Genomic DNA, 20,480 nt, shown 5'->3' on the forward strand with positions numbered 1-20,480 from the left:
TAGTGGGGAATCAAACTTGGTTCTCCCAGATTAGAGTCTGTGCACTTAACCACTACACCAAACTGTAGCACAGACTTCTCTTTGATTTCCTGATTTCCTACCTGACAGGAGGGCCTTTGTCCCAAAGAAATATGGCAATAACAAGTTCCTCCGTCTGCATTCTACAAAGGTTCAATCTAGGGAAGGTGTCCATAAGAAATGTGGGTGGGATTCCTTGAGTGACCCTTAGAATGCCATGCTGAGCAGTTACACACTTCTAACCCCATTGACTTCAATTGATTTCTAAGGCTGTAATGGCCCAGGACGGCAGTGTTAGAGTGCCTTGCAACACTTTTTGCACATCTGTGTGCATCAATGTGCACACCAGTAGAATGACATTGGGCTGAAAAAATAGTCTGGACCCTCTTTTTTTTTTTAATGGCATCAAAGAGGAATGAGGTTAGAAGAACAATGACCTGGTAAAAATTGCAAAGTAGAACGGAGAGCAGCAATCAATAACATGGTTCCTGTGGTTGTGATGAGGCCCACCAGTACATTTCCTGGAGTCCGCTTTCATCATCACAGTTGCATTCATCCGGATTGTCCCTAGGCACAGATAAAACTGGTTATGCTGGAGCTTACCTGCGTGTGCCCAAAGGAAAGCAAAGCCTGCAATCAGGAAAGGAATCCACAGCTTCATTTTTCCGGCACGATTGTAAAGGCTTCCAGATGTTGAAGCTTGAGAAGTGATGCTGAGATCCTAAGGCTATTGCTTTATAAAGGCAACAAGGACCAATCAGAGAGGAGGGAACAGATACCAGCGATTGAAAATGGGATTTTCCGCATGACCTGCCAATGAGCTACAGACCTTCCCTACTCTTACCCTCCAGGAGACTTTGATTATGGAGGTTATTGGCTTATTTACCTTCTGGATCATAAGATTAAAGAGTCCGGCAAACACAGAGAAGCTCCTTTAGGGGAAATGGTATTCCAGGAGGCAATCATCTGACTTCCTTAGAAGCACACAACATGCTCAAGCAGATCAAACACAGTTTCCAAGAATGTAAGATGTTGGGGGACTTTCAATCACAGCTGTTTGCATAAAATAGTTTACATCTCTACTCATTGTAGCCCAGAGGTGCTGCCTTACTCACGGATAGCCCTAAATAGTGGGGCACCCCACTTCTAACCTGAACCAGAGACCCACAAACTCAGGCCAAGGAAGGCAATCGTGGCCTGAAACACAGAGCTAGCCACAGCTCTGGAACAAGGCAGCCCTCAAAGCTATCTCCAGTCTTCCCCCTCCACCCAGCAAGGTACGCATATGAAACAATGCCGAGTTCCAACAGGTACAGTATCTGCATTTCTAAAGCTATTCAGTGGCCACCTGGCGAATAGCCCTTCAGAACTTCACATAGCCCTTTTGTGTGATACCTACATCTATGTGGGAATCCTTTGTCTCCACCACTGTCTTTCCTGCTCCTTCCCTCAGGATACCAAGATAAACCAATCAAACATTCAAATTATTAACAATCCTTCCTGATGCTAATCAGAAGCCGATTTCCCACCTTTTGTCTACACCTGGGGATCTCTTCAACCTGCCTTGGCAGGACCATCAATGGCCATCAGACCCATTTGGCCAGCTGCAGTAGAGCCATCCAGCACATGGCTAATCTCATCAATGCTATTGTGGTTGAGGTTCTGCCCCTCTGGGACCTTATTGGTCACACCTGGGTTTTTCTCCCCCTGATGTTACACCTCTTGTTACCCCTTATTGGTCCAGGCAATATTTTCCCCATACAGGCCCCCTTTCCCCATACAGGCCCCAAAGAGCACTTCGGTCAGGGTCACAACACCACCTAGTGACCCCAGGTCCTAAGGAGGCCAGGCTTGCTGCCACAAGGGCCAGGTCCTTCTCGGTGGCGGGTATGGGATTTCAGACTCCATTGTACTGAGATGAGTAAAGCATGTAAAAATTCTGGATCAGAGCGAGGGGGAGAAACATGCATACAGATGTTGCCCCTCAACATCTCTCATGGTGACCCGATAAATGTCAAGCAGCGGGGTAATGAGTGGACACACCCATCAGTTTGCCTCTGCCTTCCACCTGTTTCCTTTGCTCTCTGTACAATAACAGCTGTGTGCAAAAAACACCCCTCATGATCCAATGGAAATGGTTTATTGGCCAGACCCTCTTTTAGCAGGGGCTAGCCTGGAATCTGGACATATGTCCCTTTTTTGGTATTTTTCTATTGTATGTGTGTATACATGTGTCTGCACTTGGAAGTCGTGTTCACCACTGGTGACTGACCCCTACTGGGGGCCTGGGGGATATTCAGAGAGGTAGCTGAATAAAGCCTGCATCTGTCCTCCTGACTTGGTATTCCAAGGAGCTCTCCCTTCCAAGTACTAACCACAGTCAACCCTGCTTAGCTTCCAAGATCTGATGAGATCAGGCTTGCCTGGGCTATCCAGGTCAGGACAGAGACCACTTGTTTATTGGACAAAAAGGAATTCCGTGCTTCTACAGGTCCCCCTGTAATATTGCATAGTGAGGAGCAAGTCTTAGTCTCTCTTTTGCAAGCACACTTCCAGATCTCTACTGTGGAAAAGGCAGTCCCTCTTCAAGGGAGAACTGTCTGATGGATCGTTTGTACCAGTACCCCAAAATAAGGCCAAGAGACATCAGTGAGTAGTATAAATAGCTGATTAATGGCTGATCTACATCAACCCAAACTACTGCTAACTAGCACCCTGCCAAGGCTACCAGCATTTTGGGGTAAATCCACCCTGGCCAGTGTTACTGCTGGCTTCATTTAACCTCACCTGAATGTCAAACAATGCCAAAAGGTGTTCAAGGCTGTTCCAGTAACTCAGGACTTGACTGACGGTGCTCAGCCTCCAAAGGAGTGCCCTCCCTAGTCCTGCCTCCTCCCTCCCAGTGCAGCCCACCATGGAATTCTTCTCATGGGAGACAGAGGAAGAAGGAGGCAATTGGATTTATACCCTGCCCTTCACTACCCAAGGGAGTCTCAGAGTGGATTACAATCTCCTTCCCTTCCTCTCCCCACAACAGACACCCTGTGAGGTAGATGGGACCGAGAGAGCTCTTTCAAGGAGTGCTCATGAGAGAACAGCTCTGAAAGAACTTGTGACTGACCCAAGGTCATACCAGCAGCTGCATGTGGAGGAGTGGAGAATCAAACCTGGTTCTCCTGGATTGGAGTCTGTGCTCCTAACCACCACACCAAACTGGCTTTCTGAGGAATTACATGAGATGGGTCTGCAGGGAGAAAGGGGAATCAGTAGAGATATCCAGTTTAGTCTGGATCTAGCCCTATGGCTGTTGTTCTCCCTCCCCCCCCAGCTACTCTTTCTTCCTCGTGCAAATTATGAGACATCTCTTCTCTGCCAGTAGCCTTAAAAATTGTTATTCATTTAAAAATAAAAGAGAGAGATCCCGGCTGGTCTAATATTTCCATGCAACCTGCCTACCGCTGACCTTTCCCCGTCAAAATGGAGACCTTGCATGGCTACTTTGAATCAGATTAAAATGCAGTGGTAATTAAAAACCAAATATTAACTCTGGGTAATCTTGTCCTTGGCCCACAGCCTTAACGACAATGCGTTCATCACCAAACGCTTCAATATTTATCCACGCAAGAGGCGCTTCTCAGAAAAGGTCCCGTTCTGCTAATCCGGTGCTGCTCTGCCAGCTCTTCTGATTGGCGTCTCGGCCCTTTATTAGGAGTGAAGCCCAACGCAGATCCAGACCTTGTTTGCAGCATCCTGCAGATGTTCTTCAGTGTTTGAAAGTATCCTCTTCCCCGTCAACATCTATGACAATGAAGACCTGGGTCCTGCTTCTGCTGATGGGCGTTGCCTTCACCTTGGTGTCTGCACGTAAGTGGATGACATTCATATCCTTGAAGGGGGGCAGTGTTCCCTCTAAGCCGAGTTAGTGTCAGCTAGCTCACAGTTTCTTAGCCTCCGGCTGACACATTTTTGTCTTAGCTCAGGAAGGAGGGCTCAAGAGCAAACTCATGTATGCAGGAGCCAAATCGCTCACTCACCACTTTAGTGCCAGTAGCTCACAAAGGAGAATTTTTGCTCACAAGACTCCACAGCTTAGAGGGAGCATTGGCTCAGTGGTAGAGTCTCTGCTTGGTACGCAGAAGGTCCCAGGTTCAGTCCCCAGCATCTCCAGTTGAAGGATCTACCAGATGGTGATGTGAAAGACCTCCGCCTGAGAACTTGGAGAGCGGCCGCCACTCTGACCATACTGACTTTGATAGATCAATGGTCTGAGTCAGTATAAGGCAGCTTCATATGTTCATTTGTTCCTGCCGAACCAGGGTCCAGCCTCGAAGGGGACCAGATCAGCTTATCAAAATAGGGAGCATTGCTGCTGGGGATAGGAGTCTCCTAGGGTCCTTCAGCTAAGTGGAGAAATTTTCCAGGGGGAATACAGCCCCCCTCCAATGCTCAGTGTATTCTGTGATGTGGGGCACTTGCACCCTCACCTCATTTTCTCAAATGCAAACTCCCCCCCCCCTTGTAATCTCAAACAAGTGAATGAACAGTGTATGGCATCAAAGCACTGGAGGCATCCTTTCCCTTTCCTCTTGTCACTTAAGGATAAAGTAAAGGTAACGGTTTCCCTTGCTCGAAAGCCAGTCGAATCTGACTCTAGGGGTGTGGTGCTCATCTCCGTTTCAAAGCCGAAGAGCCAGCGCTGTCCGAAGACATTTCCGTGGTCATGTGGCCGGCACGACTAAACACCAAGGTGCACGGAACACTGTTACCTTCCCACTGAAGTGGTCCCTATTTATCTACTTGCAATGTCTTGCTTTCGAACTGCTAGGTTGGCAGGAGCTGGAACTAGAGACGGGAGCTCACTCCGTCATGCGGCAAACTCGGGTCTCGAACTGCTGAACTACTGACCTTCCACGGCCTGCAGTTCAGCGTCTTAACCACTTGAGCCACCGCAGCTCACTTAAGGATAAGAGGCTACAATTATGAAACCCTCTGAGGAGGAACCACCATTCCCCATCTCAAGATTCAGGCCAGCGGGGAAAGTTAAACATGAGGTGGTCTGAGATGCGGGTGACAAGTTCTAATGTTTCTGTTATGTCCCTCTTCAGATTTCCATGACGAACCGACAGCTAGTGCCGCCAATGACACTCGTAAGTATCCTGGAGGATGAGGCATGATACGTTATTTACCAGTTGTGAGTTCTTGCTGTTAGGATTTACAGTTGGCAGAGTGCCCGAGGCTTTAGCGCAGCAGAGCCCATCTGGTCAGGGCGTGGGTCGGTGTGAAACGCAAGTTACACCGAGCCTCTTTATATATGAGAAAGTAATACTAGGAGTTTATTATAGGAACTCCATTTCTAGATAGGAAAGTGGAGAGATAGGGTCTCTAGTCTAATCTAACTAACTAGATGGATTGAGGTACAGGAGAGTGTCTGCTCTCATGCTGCCAAGATGGAGAAACAGGGCATTGTGTGGAGAGCGAAGGGGGGAAGCCCAAAGGAAGGAAACTTTCCCTGAGACTAGCAATCTGTGGGCGATTCTGCACCTGGCATTCGCTCCACATTTTCTCAGCACTGAGGAAAAGGTGCAGCTCAAAAACACATTCAAATACCCCGGGCCAATGCTGCACTGACTACGAAGTCACAGCCGTAAGTCTATGCAGAAGGCACCATAAAACCTGATGATCAAAGAAAGTGAAAGCAGCCTGCAGTGTAGAGGGTGCCATACAATCCGATGATCAAAGAAAGCGAAAGCGGCATGGAGTGTGGAGGGCAGCGTTCCCTCTAAACTGAGTTAGTGCAAGCTAGCTCACAGTTTTTTAGCTTCCGTCTCACACATTTTTGTCTTAGCTCAGGAAGGACGGCTCCGGAGCAAACTGATTTATGCAGCAGCCAAATCTCTCGCTCACAGCTTTAATGCCAGTAGCTCACAGAGTAGAATTTTTGCTCACAAGACTCCAAAGCTTAGAGGGAGTGTTGGTTGGAGGGTACCATAAAATCTGGTGATCAAAGGAAGTGAACGCAGCATGCAATGCAGAGGGGAATTTCTGCTCCAAGGTGGGTTTGGTAAAACAACAGAGGGAAAAGCCAATGCAGAATCGCCCTACATCTGAAAAGGGATAGCATTGGAAAGCAGAAATGGAAGTACATCTGAAAAGGGATAGCATCAGAAAGCAGAAATGGAAGGAAGGTCAGTGTCCCAGTCTATCTACGCATCTGACTCTCTTATTTATTTGTTTCATTAAGTCTAGTTTTATCCCACCCTCCCTGCAATCAGGCTCCGGGTGGGTAACAAAGTCACACAGTCTCGACAATAATAGTTAAATAATTAAAACAATAATTTTTAAAAAAACAATAGAACAGCAGTCAAGCTTCGTGTTGCTATGCTCAGTGTAGGCTGATCATAGAGCCAGCGATTTCAGTCAAAGAGGCCGGAGACAGATTTTGGATATCCACCACCTCATCCGAAAGCCCGGCTTAACAGCTCTGTAATAAATCCCACAGGGCCCTGAGCTCAAGTGGGAGTTTTTTCCACCAGGGCAGAACAAGCCCTGGCCCTGGTTGAGGCTCGTCGGACATCCTTGGGGCTGGGGAGAACCAGTAAATGTTGGTCGATTGAGTGCAATGCTCTGTGGGGCACATATGGGGAGAGGCGATCCCAAAGATATGCAGGTCCCTGGCCGCTCTGAGACTCCAAGGGAAGGGTGGGGTCGTCTGAGGCAAAAGACAGTGCAAACAGTCCTTGGCATCTGACGCTTGCACGGTACAGTGAGATAAGCCCTAGTTCAGACGCAGTGTCTGGAATTCCATCACATCAAGGGGAGCTCTGCTTGGAGAGAAATGAGCCTTGTGGGCAACAGGATCGCCAAACCCCCAGAAGCAGGTATCTGGGGGACCTGAATTCCAGGACCTCCAGGCTTCTTGAGGAAATGCTCATGAAGATGACCAGGGGTCATTTCGTAGAAAAAGAGGTGAATGAGCTCATTAGCATAACTCATTAGCATAACTTATTTGCATATGCCACACCCCCTGATATCACCAGAAGTGTGTCAGAAGGCAACACCCACTGCAACTTACCTGGCTGCTTCTTGCTCCTTGTGGCCCAGGGCTGCTGGGAGCAGGGGGCGGGGCTCGTTGCATGTGCCCGCCCAGCGGCGGGTGTTGCCTTCTGACACACTTCCGGTGATGTCAGGGGGTGTGGCATATGCAAATAAGTTATGCTAATGAGTTACGCTAATGAGCTCCTGCACCTCTTTTACTACGAAATGACCCCTGGGTTAAACCATAGAGTGTCGCCTGTTAGAGCATCACCTAACACAATGTTAGAGCATCACCTGACCCGATAATATCACTTCCTGGTTGTGCCAGAAGTGATATCCCGGGTGTCAGCATGTTGGTGATTGCTCCTACCATTTCCCCCTAGCCAGTCAGCTGAGTGGCAGCTGGCAGAGCAGGAAGGAGGGCGGGATTACAGTATGCAGGGCACCTTTGCTTCCTTTACAAGCATTCTTTGCAATATACCCTTCCCACCTTCTGACTCCTGTTGGTCTCTGGGGTGCTACTGGACTCGAATCTGACTGTTCTACTGCAGACCAACACAGCTACCCACTTTGGGATGGGGATGCGGAGAAAGATGGACATTTTGCTAGTTGATAACAATGCAAGGGGTGACAAGCTTTTTGGCACACGTGCCGAAAAAACTCACATCTACCTGTGAAGATTACAGAATGGTTGTGCAGAACGGGTGCAAATTGTTTCAAGGAAGATGGGTTTCTTGGTTGAAACTCCATGCCTTGAGGACAATGCCAGCTCTTTGAAAGGTAGGGGCCTGTTTGTATAAACATGCCATAAGGAAATTCTAGGAGGTTTGCTTTGGAAGAGCAGGAGTCAAGACTGCTAATTTCACAGGAGACCGGGGAGCCTGTACCTCCAAAGCAAGTTCCACCAACAAGCATGGCTGACCTTGACAATATTTCTCTTTCTGCAGATACAGATGTTGGACACCAAAGGCCATCTTTTAGGCCACCCTGGCTACCTGGGTGGATTTTTTGGTGGCTGAAATAGTCTAGCCCCAGTCGAATGGAGTCCCAGAATGTCTTATCCAGCTTGAAACTTGCCAGTGTTTGTGCCTGGGAGTAAATGAGAGTAAAGCTGAGAGATAATAGCAATAAAGGAAATTTTCACTCCAGCAAAAAGAGAAAAATGTGTGAGAAATTGTTGTTTTCATTCTTGATAGTCTTGTCTTTTATGTAATCAGCTTACAACTTGAACGTGGCTCCATACCAGAGCTCCTGAAAGAACAAGTCTGGTGTGAAAGGAAGCACCATGGTTGATCTTGAATTATCTGCCCTAGGTTTGCTGGAATAGATATGTGGGGGTGGGTTGTCCATTTGGATATTACCAAATCAACATACATATGCAAAATATGGCCATTTACGCATGAAGCTGATCATTGGTTTGGTGTAGTGCTTAAGAGCAGCCGACTCTAATCTGGAGAACCGGGTTAGATTCCCCACGCCTCCACATGCAGCCGGATGGGTGACCTTGGGCCAATCACAAGTTTTCTCAGAGCTATTCTCTCAAGAGCAGTCCTCAAAAGAGCTCTCTCAGCCCCACCTACCTCACAGGGTGTCTGTTGTGGGGAGGGGAAGGAAAAGGAGATTGTAAGCCACTCTGTGGGTGGGGTATAAATCCAATCTTCTTCTTCTTCGTCCTCCTCCTCATCTAAGGTCAGTGTCATCTACAAAGACTTGCAGTGGCTCGTCAGGGTCTTAGGCAGAGGTCCTTCCCATCACTTACTACCTGATCCCTTTAACTGGAGATGCCAGGGATTGACCCGGGGACCGTCTGTATGTCAAGCAGATGCTCTGCCACTGAGCCATGGCCCTTCCCTGTGTACAGATATAAAGCATTTTTTCTAAAGACCTGTGGAATCCCCAGGTTTGCAGGAAAATGCAAAAAGTTTAAAAAATAATTGAGGGGTAGTTAAGAGTTTTCCCAAATAAAGCATGCTAACTAGGACATACAACTTTGGATTGGGAGATTCCTAGGCATTTGCAGTCAGACCCTGGGAAGGGCAGAGTTTGGTGAGGGGAGGGAGCTTGTGGGGGTGTGACGCCATAGAGCCCACCCTCTGTAGCAGCCACTTCCTCCATGGGAACTGATCTCTGCAGCCTGGAGATCTGTCGTCATTCCAGAATCACTCCAGACCCATGGCAGCACCAGGGGTCATTTCGTAGAAAAAGAGGTGCAGGGGCTCATTAGCATAACTCATTAGCATAACTTATTTGCATATGCCACACCCCCTGACATCACCAGAAGTGTGTCAGAAGGCAACACCCACTGCTCAGGCTCCACTGGAATGTTTTGGATTGCTAGCTATTGGGGGGGGGGACATGCAGATCTGTCCTCGCAGAGGAGGGAGAGCTTGTACCTGAATAAAACTTGGTCTTAAAGGTGCCACTGGACTGTTTTGAACCGGGGGGCTGGGGGGAGCTCTGCAACTTACCTGGCTGCTTCTTGCTCTGACTGAGGGCTGCTGGGAGCAGGGGGTTGTTGCATGTGCCTGCCCCCTGGGCTCTTTACTGCCGGAGCTCCGCTCCTGTGCGCTGGCGGCAGGTAGAACCCCCCCAAAAACAGGGGACCCCTGGCAAACTGGGGGGCGGGGGTTGGCAACCCTAGATCACAGTCGGAACGATGTGGCGGCTCAGTAACTGAGACAATAGAGCTTGGGCCTATGCAACTCCCCCCTTGACTACGGGTAGGGAAAAGGCAGCAGAGAAAGTGGCGAGAGGACCTGGGAGGAATGTAAAAAGAGGGGGAAGCTGGGGAGAGAGAGAGAGAAAAGGTTAAAAGGAAAGAAGTGGGAAATGGGGAGTGGGGAAGAAAAGCTGTTGGGGGAGGTGGTGTGGAAGTGGGGTTTCCCTCTCCGACGAATGTTGCGGGTCCCGAGCTTGTGTCTATCCAGTTGCCTAACTGAGACATCCCACAAGTATGCAGAAATCTCTACGGTTTCTGGGTGGCTCCATTCTGCTGCCCTTGTGATAGGTAGTCAGTCGTCAAGTTTGCTGTTCGAAGGTGTGGCAGGTAGTCCAATTTGACAATAAATAACAACAGTCAGTAACTGGGGGCAGCTTCGTGGCCTGCCGTGCCTAGAGATTCGGCCACCTTTTCGGTAACTTCCTATTATTTAATCCACTTGCCTCTCATAAATGAATCAAAGTCTTGTTGAAAATGGTTCCATTCTTTGCCAATGTTCCCGCCCGGGTTGCATTTGCCCAGACACTGTTGAAAACTCAGCGCACCCATCAGGGCACTGTTTTGCACAGGTGCAGAAGTTAATTATCATGTGGCATTGTGTGTAGAATAGCCAGGAGATCCTAAGATTGTCTGGCAGCTGCAAGTTCTAGCTCTTAGTGCTGTGCTAGTGGCACGCTAGACTTGCTTTTAGGGGCTGAGAGAGCTCTGAAAGAACTGTGAGTGGCCCAAGGTTGCCCAGCTGGCTTCATGTGGGGGAGTGGGAATCGAACCCAGTTCTCCAGATTAGAGTCTACTGCTCTTAACCACTACACCAAACTGGCCCTCTACAGGTGCAGAGATGAGGAGCAAAGGGAATGAACTACCTGAGGGCCCCACAAGTTCATATTGCTTTAAGTTAATGAACAAAGAGGCTGCATCCCTGTGGCCATTAATGCAGACAGTCACGTGAGGTATTTTTGTACAGAATTATCATACAAATTTACCTTTAGGTTGGAATAAGTTATCAAGGCTAGCACTTGACTGGTATCTGCCTTTATTCTTTTTGGAGGTCAAAATTGGCAATTGTATTGGGGAACAGAATCCCCACCAGAAAGGCTTCAACCATGGAATTGCCATCTTTTTGACAATCCTCTTGACTTCCAGACTTGTCAGTGACTATAAAATAAATTAGAAAGTGTCATGCTCCTATGACAGATTCTATGATATCACTAGATGTCCATTAAAAAAAACCACAACAAATCTTGGCAACACGATGATATCAATAATGGCAAGTGAGGACAACCAAGAATAAGGGCAAAGAAAGTCCTTGAGGACAATCAAGAATAAGGGCAAGTGAAGCTCCTTTTTAAAAAAAAAAAAAAAATTGCATTTATTTTCAAGGTATGATAAAAAAGTAGGCTTGCCCCATAAGTAAGTATATATACAACAAGAAAACTATTACTAAGTATTACCTGTCATCCTTTCCTTGAAGAAGTTCAAAGAAGGAAATTATTACAGAACCTCCTAAGTTACCTAGCTTCTGTGTATGAACATCTTCTGTTCTGAAGAGATGACGATAGAGAAAAAGCCGGGACTGGCTCATTGCTGGAGAAGAGATGCTTTGGAGGAGAAGGAAGTAGACACCAGGAAACAAATAGGTGGGCACCACTCCACAATCCTTGAAACAATCTTTCAAGTAGGTCTCTACTACATATGGAGCAGAGGTCCATCAGTGGCTATTAGCCACAAGGTATAGATAGGGGCTCTGGGGCAAGTGATGCTCTGTCTTCTTGGTGCTTGGGGGGGCCAACAGTGGGAGGGCTTCTAATGTCCTGGCCCCACTGGTGGACCTCCTGATGGCACCTGGTATTTTTGGCCACTGTGACAGAGTGTTGGACTAGATGGGCCTTTGGCCTGATCCAACATTGCCGTCTCTTATGTTATTATGTACTGTTATCTCCATACTACAGAGTTCAGCCTGGGAGGCACATACAGCTAGTGCTATCCACTAAGTTCATGCATAAGGTGAGATTTGAACCTTCAGGCTGATGGCTCCCAGGCGACGGTATCTCCATCAAGATGGCCAGTCATCCTTGCCAATGGCCGGTCCTTTTTCTGTGGACCAATTTCCTTCTGATTCTTCACTGCTCTCCTCTGCTGAAGAAGCCTTCTTTGGAGAATGCCTCCCATAACAGTATTGCTCTTGATAGCCAAGACGGTCTGACCCCTCCATACCTGCCCCATCTGGGCAGTGAGAAGGCCACGGTGCCAAACCTGACAAGGACAGAGCTTGCGGGAATTCCCTCTTCCCCCCAGAAGGACCAGGAGCTTTAAAATGGATGCAGGAAGAAGTCACAGGAGTGGTCTCCACTATGGTGGACGTGGAAGAGGCACTTCTCATTCTGCTTTGGAATAAAGGGCCTCCACCACGTATTGCGTGAGCCTCTTCCTTTCCATTTTCCATGTCAAGAGGGAATCTGTTTTTGCGAGCCATGTCTATCACTTCCCATACGATCTGTTCCAGGCGGCTCATCTGGGGTGGCTTTTTGGATGGCCCCGAGGTCCCTTCCTCTCGAGGCAAAGTGTACAAGCACATTCTTGAAATGGCTTTCTTCAGGCGCTGTAGAGGAGATTCGGCCTCTTGCTTGGAAGAAACGTTCCAGGAATCCGGAATGTCCGGGAAGGCTGAGAACAGGTGGGCAGGGGAAATCTTCTGGATAGGGGTCTTAGATACGTACGAGTAAAGGCAGAAGAAAGCATCTGCTGTTATGGCCAGGGTCTGGACCTGCCTGAACCGACCTACAGAAGGAAAATAGAAAGTGTAAAACAGCGTGGTGCATTAGACAACCAGCTTCAAATGCCCTCTCTGCTATGAGTTGATTGGGAGAAGCATGGTGTAAAAATGTATTGCATGAACCATGTGCACAACCCCAAGTTTCTTGGGAGAAGCATGGTGTAAAAATGTATTGGACTGACAACTCTGATCCTTGCAATGGAGCCTGTGAGGGCACCCATGATATAGGCCTCATTTTGTTCCCTTTCTGTAATTGGCAATGCCTTGGTTCTGCCATTAGGGGGCGGTGGTGCCTCGTAGATCTAAGAACAAAGCATTGCTGGATGGGAAGCCCCGCCCCAACTCTTAATTGCTGTTTGTTGGGAGCTAGTATGGTTAGAGTGCTGGACTAGAATCGAGGAGACGCGGGTTCAAATCCCCTCTTGGGCGTGAAGCTCTCTGGGTGGACTTCAAGAGTCACTCTCACCCGCCGTTTTGGAGTGTGAGTCAAGCATAACTCCCATTTGAATATCTCTACATTCCAGCTCTACGCCTATTGTTGTCGTGACCTGGATAGCCCAAGCAAGCCTGATCTCATCAGATCTTGGAAGCTAAGCAGGGTCAGCCCTGGTTAGTATTTTGATGGGAGACCACCGAGGAATACCAAGGTTACGACACAGAGGCAGGCAATGGCAAACCACCTCTGCTTCTCTCTGCCCAGGTCTGGATGGCCCAGGTTAGCCTGATATCAGGTCTCAGAAGCTAAGCAGGGTCGGCCATAGTTAGTATTTGAATGGGGGATCACCAAGGAAGACCAGGGCCACTACGCAGGGGCAGGCAATGGCAAACCACCTCTGCTCATCTCTGCCCTGACCTGGATGGCTCAGGCTAGCCTGATCTCATCAGATCTCAGAAGCTAAGCAGGGTCGGCCATAGTTAGTATTTGAATGGGAGATTCAATGCTGGATGGGAAGCCCCACCCAGAAGCTAAGCAGGGTCGGCCATAGTTAGTATTTGAATGGGAGATTCAATGCCTTGGTTCTGCCATTAGGGGGCGGTGGTGCCTCATAGATCTAAGAACAAAGCATTGCTGGATGGGAAGCCCCGCCCCAACTCTTAATTGTTGTTTGTTGGGAGCTAGTATGGTTAGAGCTAAGCAGGGTCGGCCATAGTTAGTATTTGAATGGGAGATTCAATGCCTTGGTTCTGCCATTAGGGGGCCATTAGGGAGACCTGGATAGCCCAAGCAAGCCTGATCTCATCAGATCTTGGAAGCTAAGCAGGGTCGGCCATAGTTAGTATTTGAATGGGAGATCGCCAAGGAAGACCAGGGCCACTACTCAGAGCCAGGCCATGGCAAACCACCTCTGCTCATCTCTGCCCTGACCTGGATGGCTCAGGCTAGCCTGATCTCTTCAAATCTCGGAAGCTAAGCAAGGCCAGCCCTGGTTAGTATTTGGATGGGAGACCACCAAGGAATACCAGGGTCTTGACACAGAGGCAGGCCACGGCAAACCACCTCTGAACGTCTCTTGCCTTGAAAACCCATACGTTGGTTGCGACTTGACAGCACTTTCACCACCACACCTATTTTTTTTAAAAAAATATTTTGTGTGTCTGTGTTTTTGTGTGCTTGCCTGGAAGTCATGGTTGACTTGTAGTGACCCCTACTGGGGGCTTGGACGTTTTTCAGAGAGGTGACTTGCTTAGCCTGCCTCTGCATCCCAAGCCCTGGTATTCCTTGGAGGTCGCCCTTCCAAGTACTTGCCAGAGTCGCCCCTGCTTAGCTTCTGAGATCTGACGAGATCGGGCTTGCCTGGGCTATCCAGGGCAGGGCACCACCACCACATCTATTGATTATGAAGGCATAGGGCACTTACTTGCTAGCATCAGGTAAGGATCTTCCATCTCCAGCCGCTGAACCTGGGCCCTTAGGAACAGCTGGAAATCAATGCCTTGGGCCTGGGATGGAACGGCAAAGAACCGAGACGGGATCCACGACTTAGCTGGGGTCTCCTCTTGTACGAAGCCCAAGTTGGAGAGGACGGTCTCTGCATCCACCTCACATTGCTCCAGCACCTCTGAGATACTAGCAAGAGAGAGAGAGAGAAAGAGAGAGAGAGATTGGATTTATACCCTGCCCTTCACTACCCAAAGGTGTCTCAGAGCGGCTTACAAACTCCTTCCCCTCCCCACAACAGACGCCCTGTGAGGGAGGTGGGGCTGAGAGAGCTCTCACAGAAACTGCTCTTTTTCAAGAACAGCTGTGCCAGAACCATGGCTTGGCCAAGGTCATCCAGCCAGGTGCAAGTGGAGGAGTGGAGAATCAAACCCGGTTCTCCCAGATTAGAGTCCGCGCACCTAACCACTACACCAAACTTCACCAAACAAGGAAATGTAAATGTAGGAGCACCAGTTCCGTCCATACTTTGGATTTGCCCATTATAGTAAAAAAGGAAAGGAAAAAAAAGTTGTCCTCCAGTCTCTTTTTGTGTATATTTTAAATTCAAACTTGTTACAAAGTTACATACAAAACATTCAGATACCCTCCTTTGCTCTCCCAACCACAACCAAAACAAATAATCAATTTCCTCAAATTATCATTGCATCGGAACACAAAATATGTGGTGCGTGTGTGTGTTTCCCAGCCGCCAGCCACGTATACCACACCAAATCTGTCCACAAGCTCCCTTCCCATCTCAGGTCTGCCAGATCAGCATATCTCGAATATTCACACCGTGCGAAATGGGATTCTGTACCGGACGAACCACTGCTCTGAGCCAGCAGGGCTTTTCTTTTCACACAGGATTCATTTCTGTATACATCACATGTATAGTATTTTGTTTGATTTCCCCCTCCCACTTCTTACACTTATTGTGTTGACAGTCTAGGGAACAGAAAAATTACCCTGGTAGGTCAAACCCTGTAAACCCTAAAAACCCAGTACCCCAGCTAAATCTTAGTACCCTATTTTCAACAAAAGCCAGCCAAAAAAATAATGTATGGTTATATTTTTATCCCACCTATCCTTCAAAGAGCAACATGGGATTTCCCCCATTGTAGCATTGTGGCATGGAAGGATGGTTAGGGGTCAATTTATATATTTGACTTATATATTCGACTCTAAGAGGTGGCAGAGTGCTCCAAGGGCTGGAAGGGCACCAGCTGGGGAGAGGCTGGTTGTTAGGGGCTGGCATCACACTGTCTATGGAGGGTGTGCCCCTGAGATGGGGAGGATCTGGCAAAGAATAAGAAGTTGGATTTATACCTGCCCTTCAATCGCTTCTCTGCCTTTTGGCTAAGATCAAGTGTAGTAGTACCCACCCTTCACTACCTGAAGGACTCTCAGAACGGCTTACTACCTCCTTTCCCTTCCCCTCCCCACGACAGACACCCCGTGAGGTTGGTGGGGCTGAGAGAGCTCTCTCGAGAACTGCTAATGAGAGAACAGCTCTGAAAAAACTTGTAACTGACCCAAGGTCACACCAGCAGCTGCATGTGGAGGAGTGGGGACTCAAACCCAGTTCTCCCAGATTAGAGTCCCCGCTCCTAGCCACTACACCAAATGCATGGGAGAAGGGGACTTCAGGCTGACCGCAGCTGTGAGCCCTATGGTGGGGGAGGACTTACAGTGGGCATAAAGAGGGTTTGGGGTCACAGGGCACAAGGAAGACAGAGGAGCACAAGACGTGAATGCAGAGCAGCTGGCACATGGAAGGCAGGGCTGAACTGGCAACTGGGGATAGGGAGTGGCGCAACTACCCTGACAACCTTGGCTGGAAGTTCCTCACTGACGAGCTGCCACCATCTCCATGTGAGTACTTCCAGTCAGGGAAGAAGCAAGGAAAGTAGACCTCGGCCCAGCTTACTAAGGCTGCCTATGACAGGATTACAGGTGCCCCAAGTGATGTGGAACACAACCCTGATGTGATAATCAACACAGGCCCCTGCCACACGGGGGGGGGGGAAACACGGGCAAAGTGCGGCTTTTTAAAGCCGCACCAAAAGAGACACGCAGCGGCGGGATCACATAGATCCCCTGAGTTGCTTTGCACTTCCTCCCCGGCATGATCAGATGCCGGGGGGAAGCCACTGACAGGGAAGCGAGGCAGTGTGAGCATGCACAGTTCGGCCGGGAGCCAGGATTGCTACGAACGAAGAGCGCGCCGGCGATCCCACAGCCGCGCTTGATGCGGTGTCCCAGGTAAGTCCTCCTCTGTGGGTGGTTCTTTTTTGCAGCGCGTTATTGGCCTGAAGGGACAGATCGGGGACGGGTGCGAGCCGATTCCCAGATGTTGCGGAGTGCCCACGCCCGTTTGCTGCGCCCCCGATCCATCCCTCTCCCGGGCCAAAATCTCCCGTGTGACCGGGGCCACAATATATCACGATGGGTAGCCATGTTAGTCTGTCTGTAGCAGTAGGAAAGAGTAAGAGTCCAATCGCACCTTAAAGACTAACAAAATTCATGGCAGCGTCCGTGAGTCACTGCTCACCTCTTCAGATACAGCTAGAATGTGAGTCCATCTGTGCTTTTATCTTGGAGTGATTTCAGAGTCCGAATGGCATTAGCAGGCAAATGACAATAGCAGGGGAATGAGAATAGCAGGAGTGATTGGAATAGGTGTGATATGCAGAGGGGTCGTACTTGTGAGTTAGCCACTGGCTTCAAAGCTGAGCAAGAACCAGAGCCCCTGTCTTCTCATGCCACATCTTGTGCGCCAACACAACCCCACTGCTGGTTCATGTGGTCTCCAGTGGGTAGCTCTTCACACCCAAGCCCCCAACACGTCTTCGCCATCCTTACCTGGAGCTAGTTTTGTTAGTGCTGACTGAGAAAGTACTGGAAGTGAGGCTGTGGTCCAGATTGAGCTGTAGATCACACCAGGAGGAGGCACCTTTGGGGGCTCTGCCATGGAAGCAAAGACAGTAAAAATGAAAAAAAAAGACTTAAGCACATCTCTGTTGGACTGTAGCTGCTATGGTGATTGGGGGGGACTTCTTTGAGACTTATGGTCTTTCTAAGTTGGAGTTTTCTTTCATTTTGTCACTTAGAAACGTTCTCTGCGGCAGTCTCAATAAAATATATCTGAGGCAGTTTACAACATCATCACAACTAGTAAATATACACCTAGTAATATAAAACTTGGAGCTGCGGTGGCTCAAGTGGTTAAGATGCTGAACTGCAGGCTGTGGAAGGTCGGTAGTTCAGCAGTTCGAGACCCGGGTGCCACATGACGGAGTGAGCTCCCGTCTCTAGTTCCAGCTCCTGCCAACCTAGCAGTTCGAAAGCAAGAAATTGCAAGTAGATAAATAGGTACCACTTCAGTGGGAAGGTAACAGCATTCCGTGCACCTTGGTGTTTAGTCATGCGGCCACATGACCACGGAAATGTCTTCGGACAGCACTGGCTCTTCGGCTTTGAAATGGAGATGAGCACCGCAACCCTAGAGTCGGATTCAACTGGCTTTTGAGCAAGGGAACCTTTACCTTTAATATAAAACTAGGCTTGCCACTGACACTCCCCCATCCCCACCAGTGCCCAGTCGAGCAGCAGGAGAGAAAGGGCAGGGAGGAAGTCACTTGGCTATCTATGGTTTTTACCACAGAAATTGGTTGAAATCCTAGATCTTCAGTGATATCACTTCTGGGTTCCAGTCAGAAGTGACATCAAGAAGGAGGAGGAGGAGATTGGATTTATACCCTGCCTTTCACTACCCGAAGGAGTCTCAGAGCAGCTTACAATCTCCTTTCCCTTCCCCTCCCCACAACAGACACCCTGTGAGGTGGATGGGGCTGAGAGAGCTCTCTCGAGGACTGCTCATGAGAGAACAGCTCTGAGAGAACTGTGACTGACTCAAGGTCATACTAGCAGCAGCATGTGCAGGAGCGGGGAATCAAACCCAGTTCTCTCTGATTCGAGGCTGTGCTCCTAACCACTACACCAAACTGGCTCTCAACATGTCACTGATGTCTTTTTCCCCTGCAATGCCCTCCCCCAAGTCTCCTGATGATTCCAGCCATGTGCTGGCAACCCTAAACTGAAATGAAAGTTGTCAACAGGCCTGGAGAAAAACATCCCATTCTTTAATAAAGGTTTCTTGAGTGGAAATCGTCAACGCTTTTCATGGTATGGAGGTAAATGACATCACACGGTAGTTGCTGCAGATCAAACCGATATTAAAGGAACAGCTAGAGGGCCCAGTTTAAAAGCTGGCAGCCCTAACTTACTGCACAAGATCCAGCAATCAAATCATTTGAAGCAGCAATAAAAGGGAAGATTAAAAAAGCAAAACAATAAGACACTAAGTTTTGAAATGATCAAGAAATACCAGCAATAGCTGGCAAAGATAACATATAAACCAGTTGTTAAAAAAATACAACAAATCCATAAAGGGATAACTTGTTTTCAACACTGTCAGTTACTAAATACATTTGGACACACAGGTTTTTGGAAAGACAAACTCTAAAAATGAATAACTGAGGACGTTAAGGTTGCAGTCTTGTGTATGAGAGTCAGCCCAGAAAATGTAGCCAGACCATACATAGGCTTCCACTGTAATATTATTACTTTATGTTTCCCCCAAAAAAGATGCACAGTGTAAGAGCTTCTTTTTCTTTATTTGCTGACACATATATCCAGAAACACAGAGATGGAATTCATCTTCAAAGTATTGTCATTCCATTAATAAAACAATAGTTGCTGAAAAGTAGCACTGCATATGCTACTAGTCTTGTACAGCTGTGGATGCTAACCATTACCACAATCAAATCCCTCTGTATAAATGCATTATTAAATAAATAACAATGGAGCATAGGTGAAAACACAATGCCTGGTCGGATTACAATAAAGTTTTCTTTATGCAAGAGAAAGAAAGAAAGAAAGAAAGAAAGAAAGAAAGAAAGAAAGAAAGAAAGAAAGAAAGAAAGAAAGAAAGAAAGAAAGAAAGAGGGCTTTCCCACATTCTCATTTTCCTCACTTGTAGGTCCCTGTTTCGGGGGGGGGGGTCTGTTCCATGCATGTTTTGTTTCATCTAGTGGTCAATTTGATAATTACACTGGGTTATGTCCAGCATAAACCCCTGCATTTTAAATCTGCTGGACATAAACTACTGTACTATTAGATTGACCACTAGAGGGAGCAAAACGTGTGTGGAACAGAAACCCCCCAAAGAAACAGAAATGTACAAGTCAAGAAAATAAGAGTGCAGAAAATAGAAGGGAGGGGGGAGAGAGAGAGAAATGCTTCCACTACCACAATGCTAATTCAGAATGCACTGCAGGATATGTGCCATTGTCTATGAAATGTGCCCTTCTTGTTTTTTTTCCCCAAAGGCATTCTTCAAAATCTAATTTCCAAAGTCAAACAATAAACCTCTCAGATATCACCTGTGAAATGTTGCTGAATTTCAGAGCAAAGCTGAATGTTTTGGTGCCTGTTACTCACCGGGACTCAGCTATATCTTTGTCCAGTAGCAGTGTGGCTGGAAAGAAAGGGAGAAATGATTATTGTGAGCAAGAGATTCACCGAATCCCTCTGAAGCCCATGTTCACTCTGCAGTGCTCTACTAACCTGCCTGGCCACATGTAATTTGGAATGGGACCAACCTGGTATGAAGGCTGATCTCTCCCCCACTTTGACCTCCAAACTTGGATAAGGTCATCTAAAGGTAAAGGTTTCCCTAGCTCAAAAGCCAGTCGAGTCCGACTCTAGGGGGCGGTGTTCATCTCCGTTTCCAAGCTGAAGAGCCAGCGCTGTCCAAAGACATTTCCGTGGTCATGTGGCCGGCATGACTAAATGCCGTGGCGCACGGAACGCTGTTACCTTCCCACTGAAGCGGTACCTATTTATCTACTTGCAATTTCTTGCTTGCGAACTGCTAGGTTGGCAGGAGCTGGGGCCAGAGGTGGGAGCTCACTTCGTCATGCAGCACTTGGGTCTCGAACTGCCGAATTACA

General features: G+C 48.1%; 1 protein-coding gene across 1 annotated transcript in view; it reads right to left on the reverse strand.

The window, feature by feature from the left end:
* Positions 1 to 7,658: 7,658 nt before the first annotated feature.
* Positions 7,659 to 20,480, reverse strand: part of TESPA1 (thymocyte expressed, positive selection associated 1) — a 33,469-nt gene continuing 20,647 nt past the window's right edge. The window contains exons 5-9 of the mRNA XM_015415118.1: positions 19,969 to 20,005; positions 17,329 to 17,430; positions 14,405 to 14,613; positions 12,189 to 12,550; positions 7,659 to 7,724 (exon numbers count right to left, since the gene is read on the reverse strand). Of these exons, the coding sequence (XP_015270604.1) occupies positions 7,659 to 7,724; positions 12,189 to 12,550; positions 14,405 to 14,613; positions 17,329 to 17,430; positions 19,969 to 20,005 (776 nt within the window). The remainder of the gene's footprint in view (positions 7,725 to 12,188; positions 12,551 to 14,404; positions 14,614 to 17,328; positions 17,431 to 19,968; positions 20,006 to 20,480) is intronic.

This window comes from Gekko japonicus, unplaced genomic scaffold (genome assembly GCF_001447785.1).
Source record: "Gekko japonicus isolate JY-2015 unplaced genomic scaffold, Gekko_japonicus_V1.1 scaffold1811, whole genome shotgun sequence".
In the NCBI taxonomy this organism is placed as follows: domain Eukaryota; kingdom Metazoa; phylum Chordata; class Lepidosauria; order Squamata; family Gekkonidae; genus Gekko; species Gekko japonicus.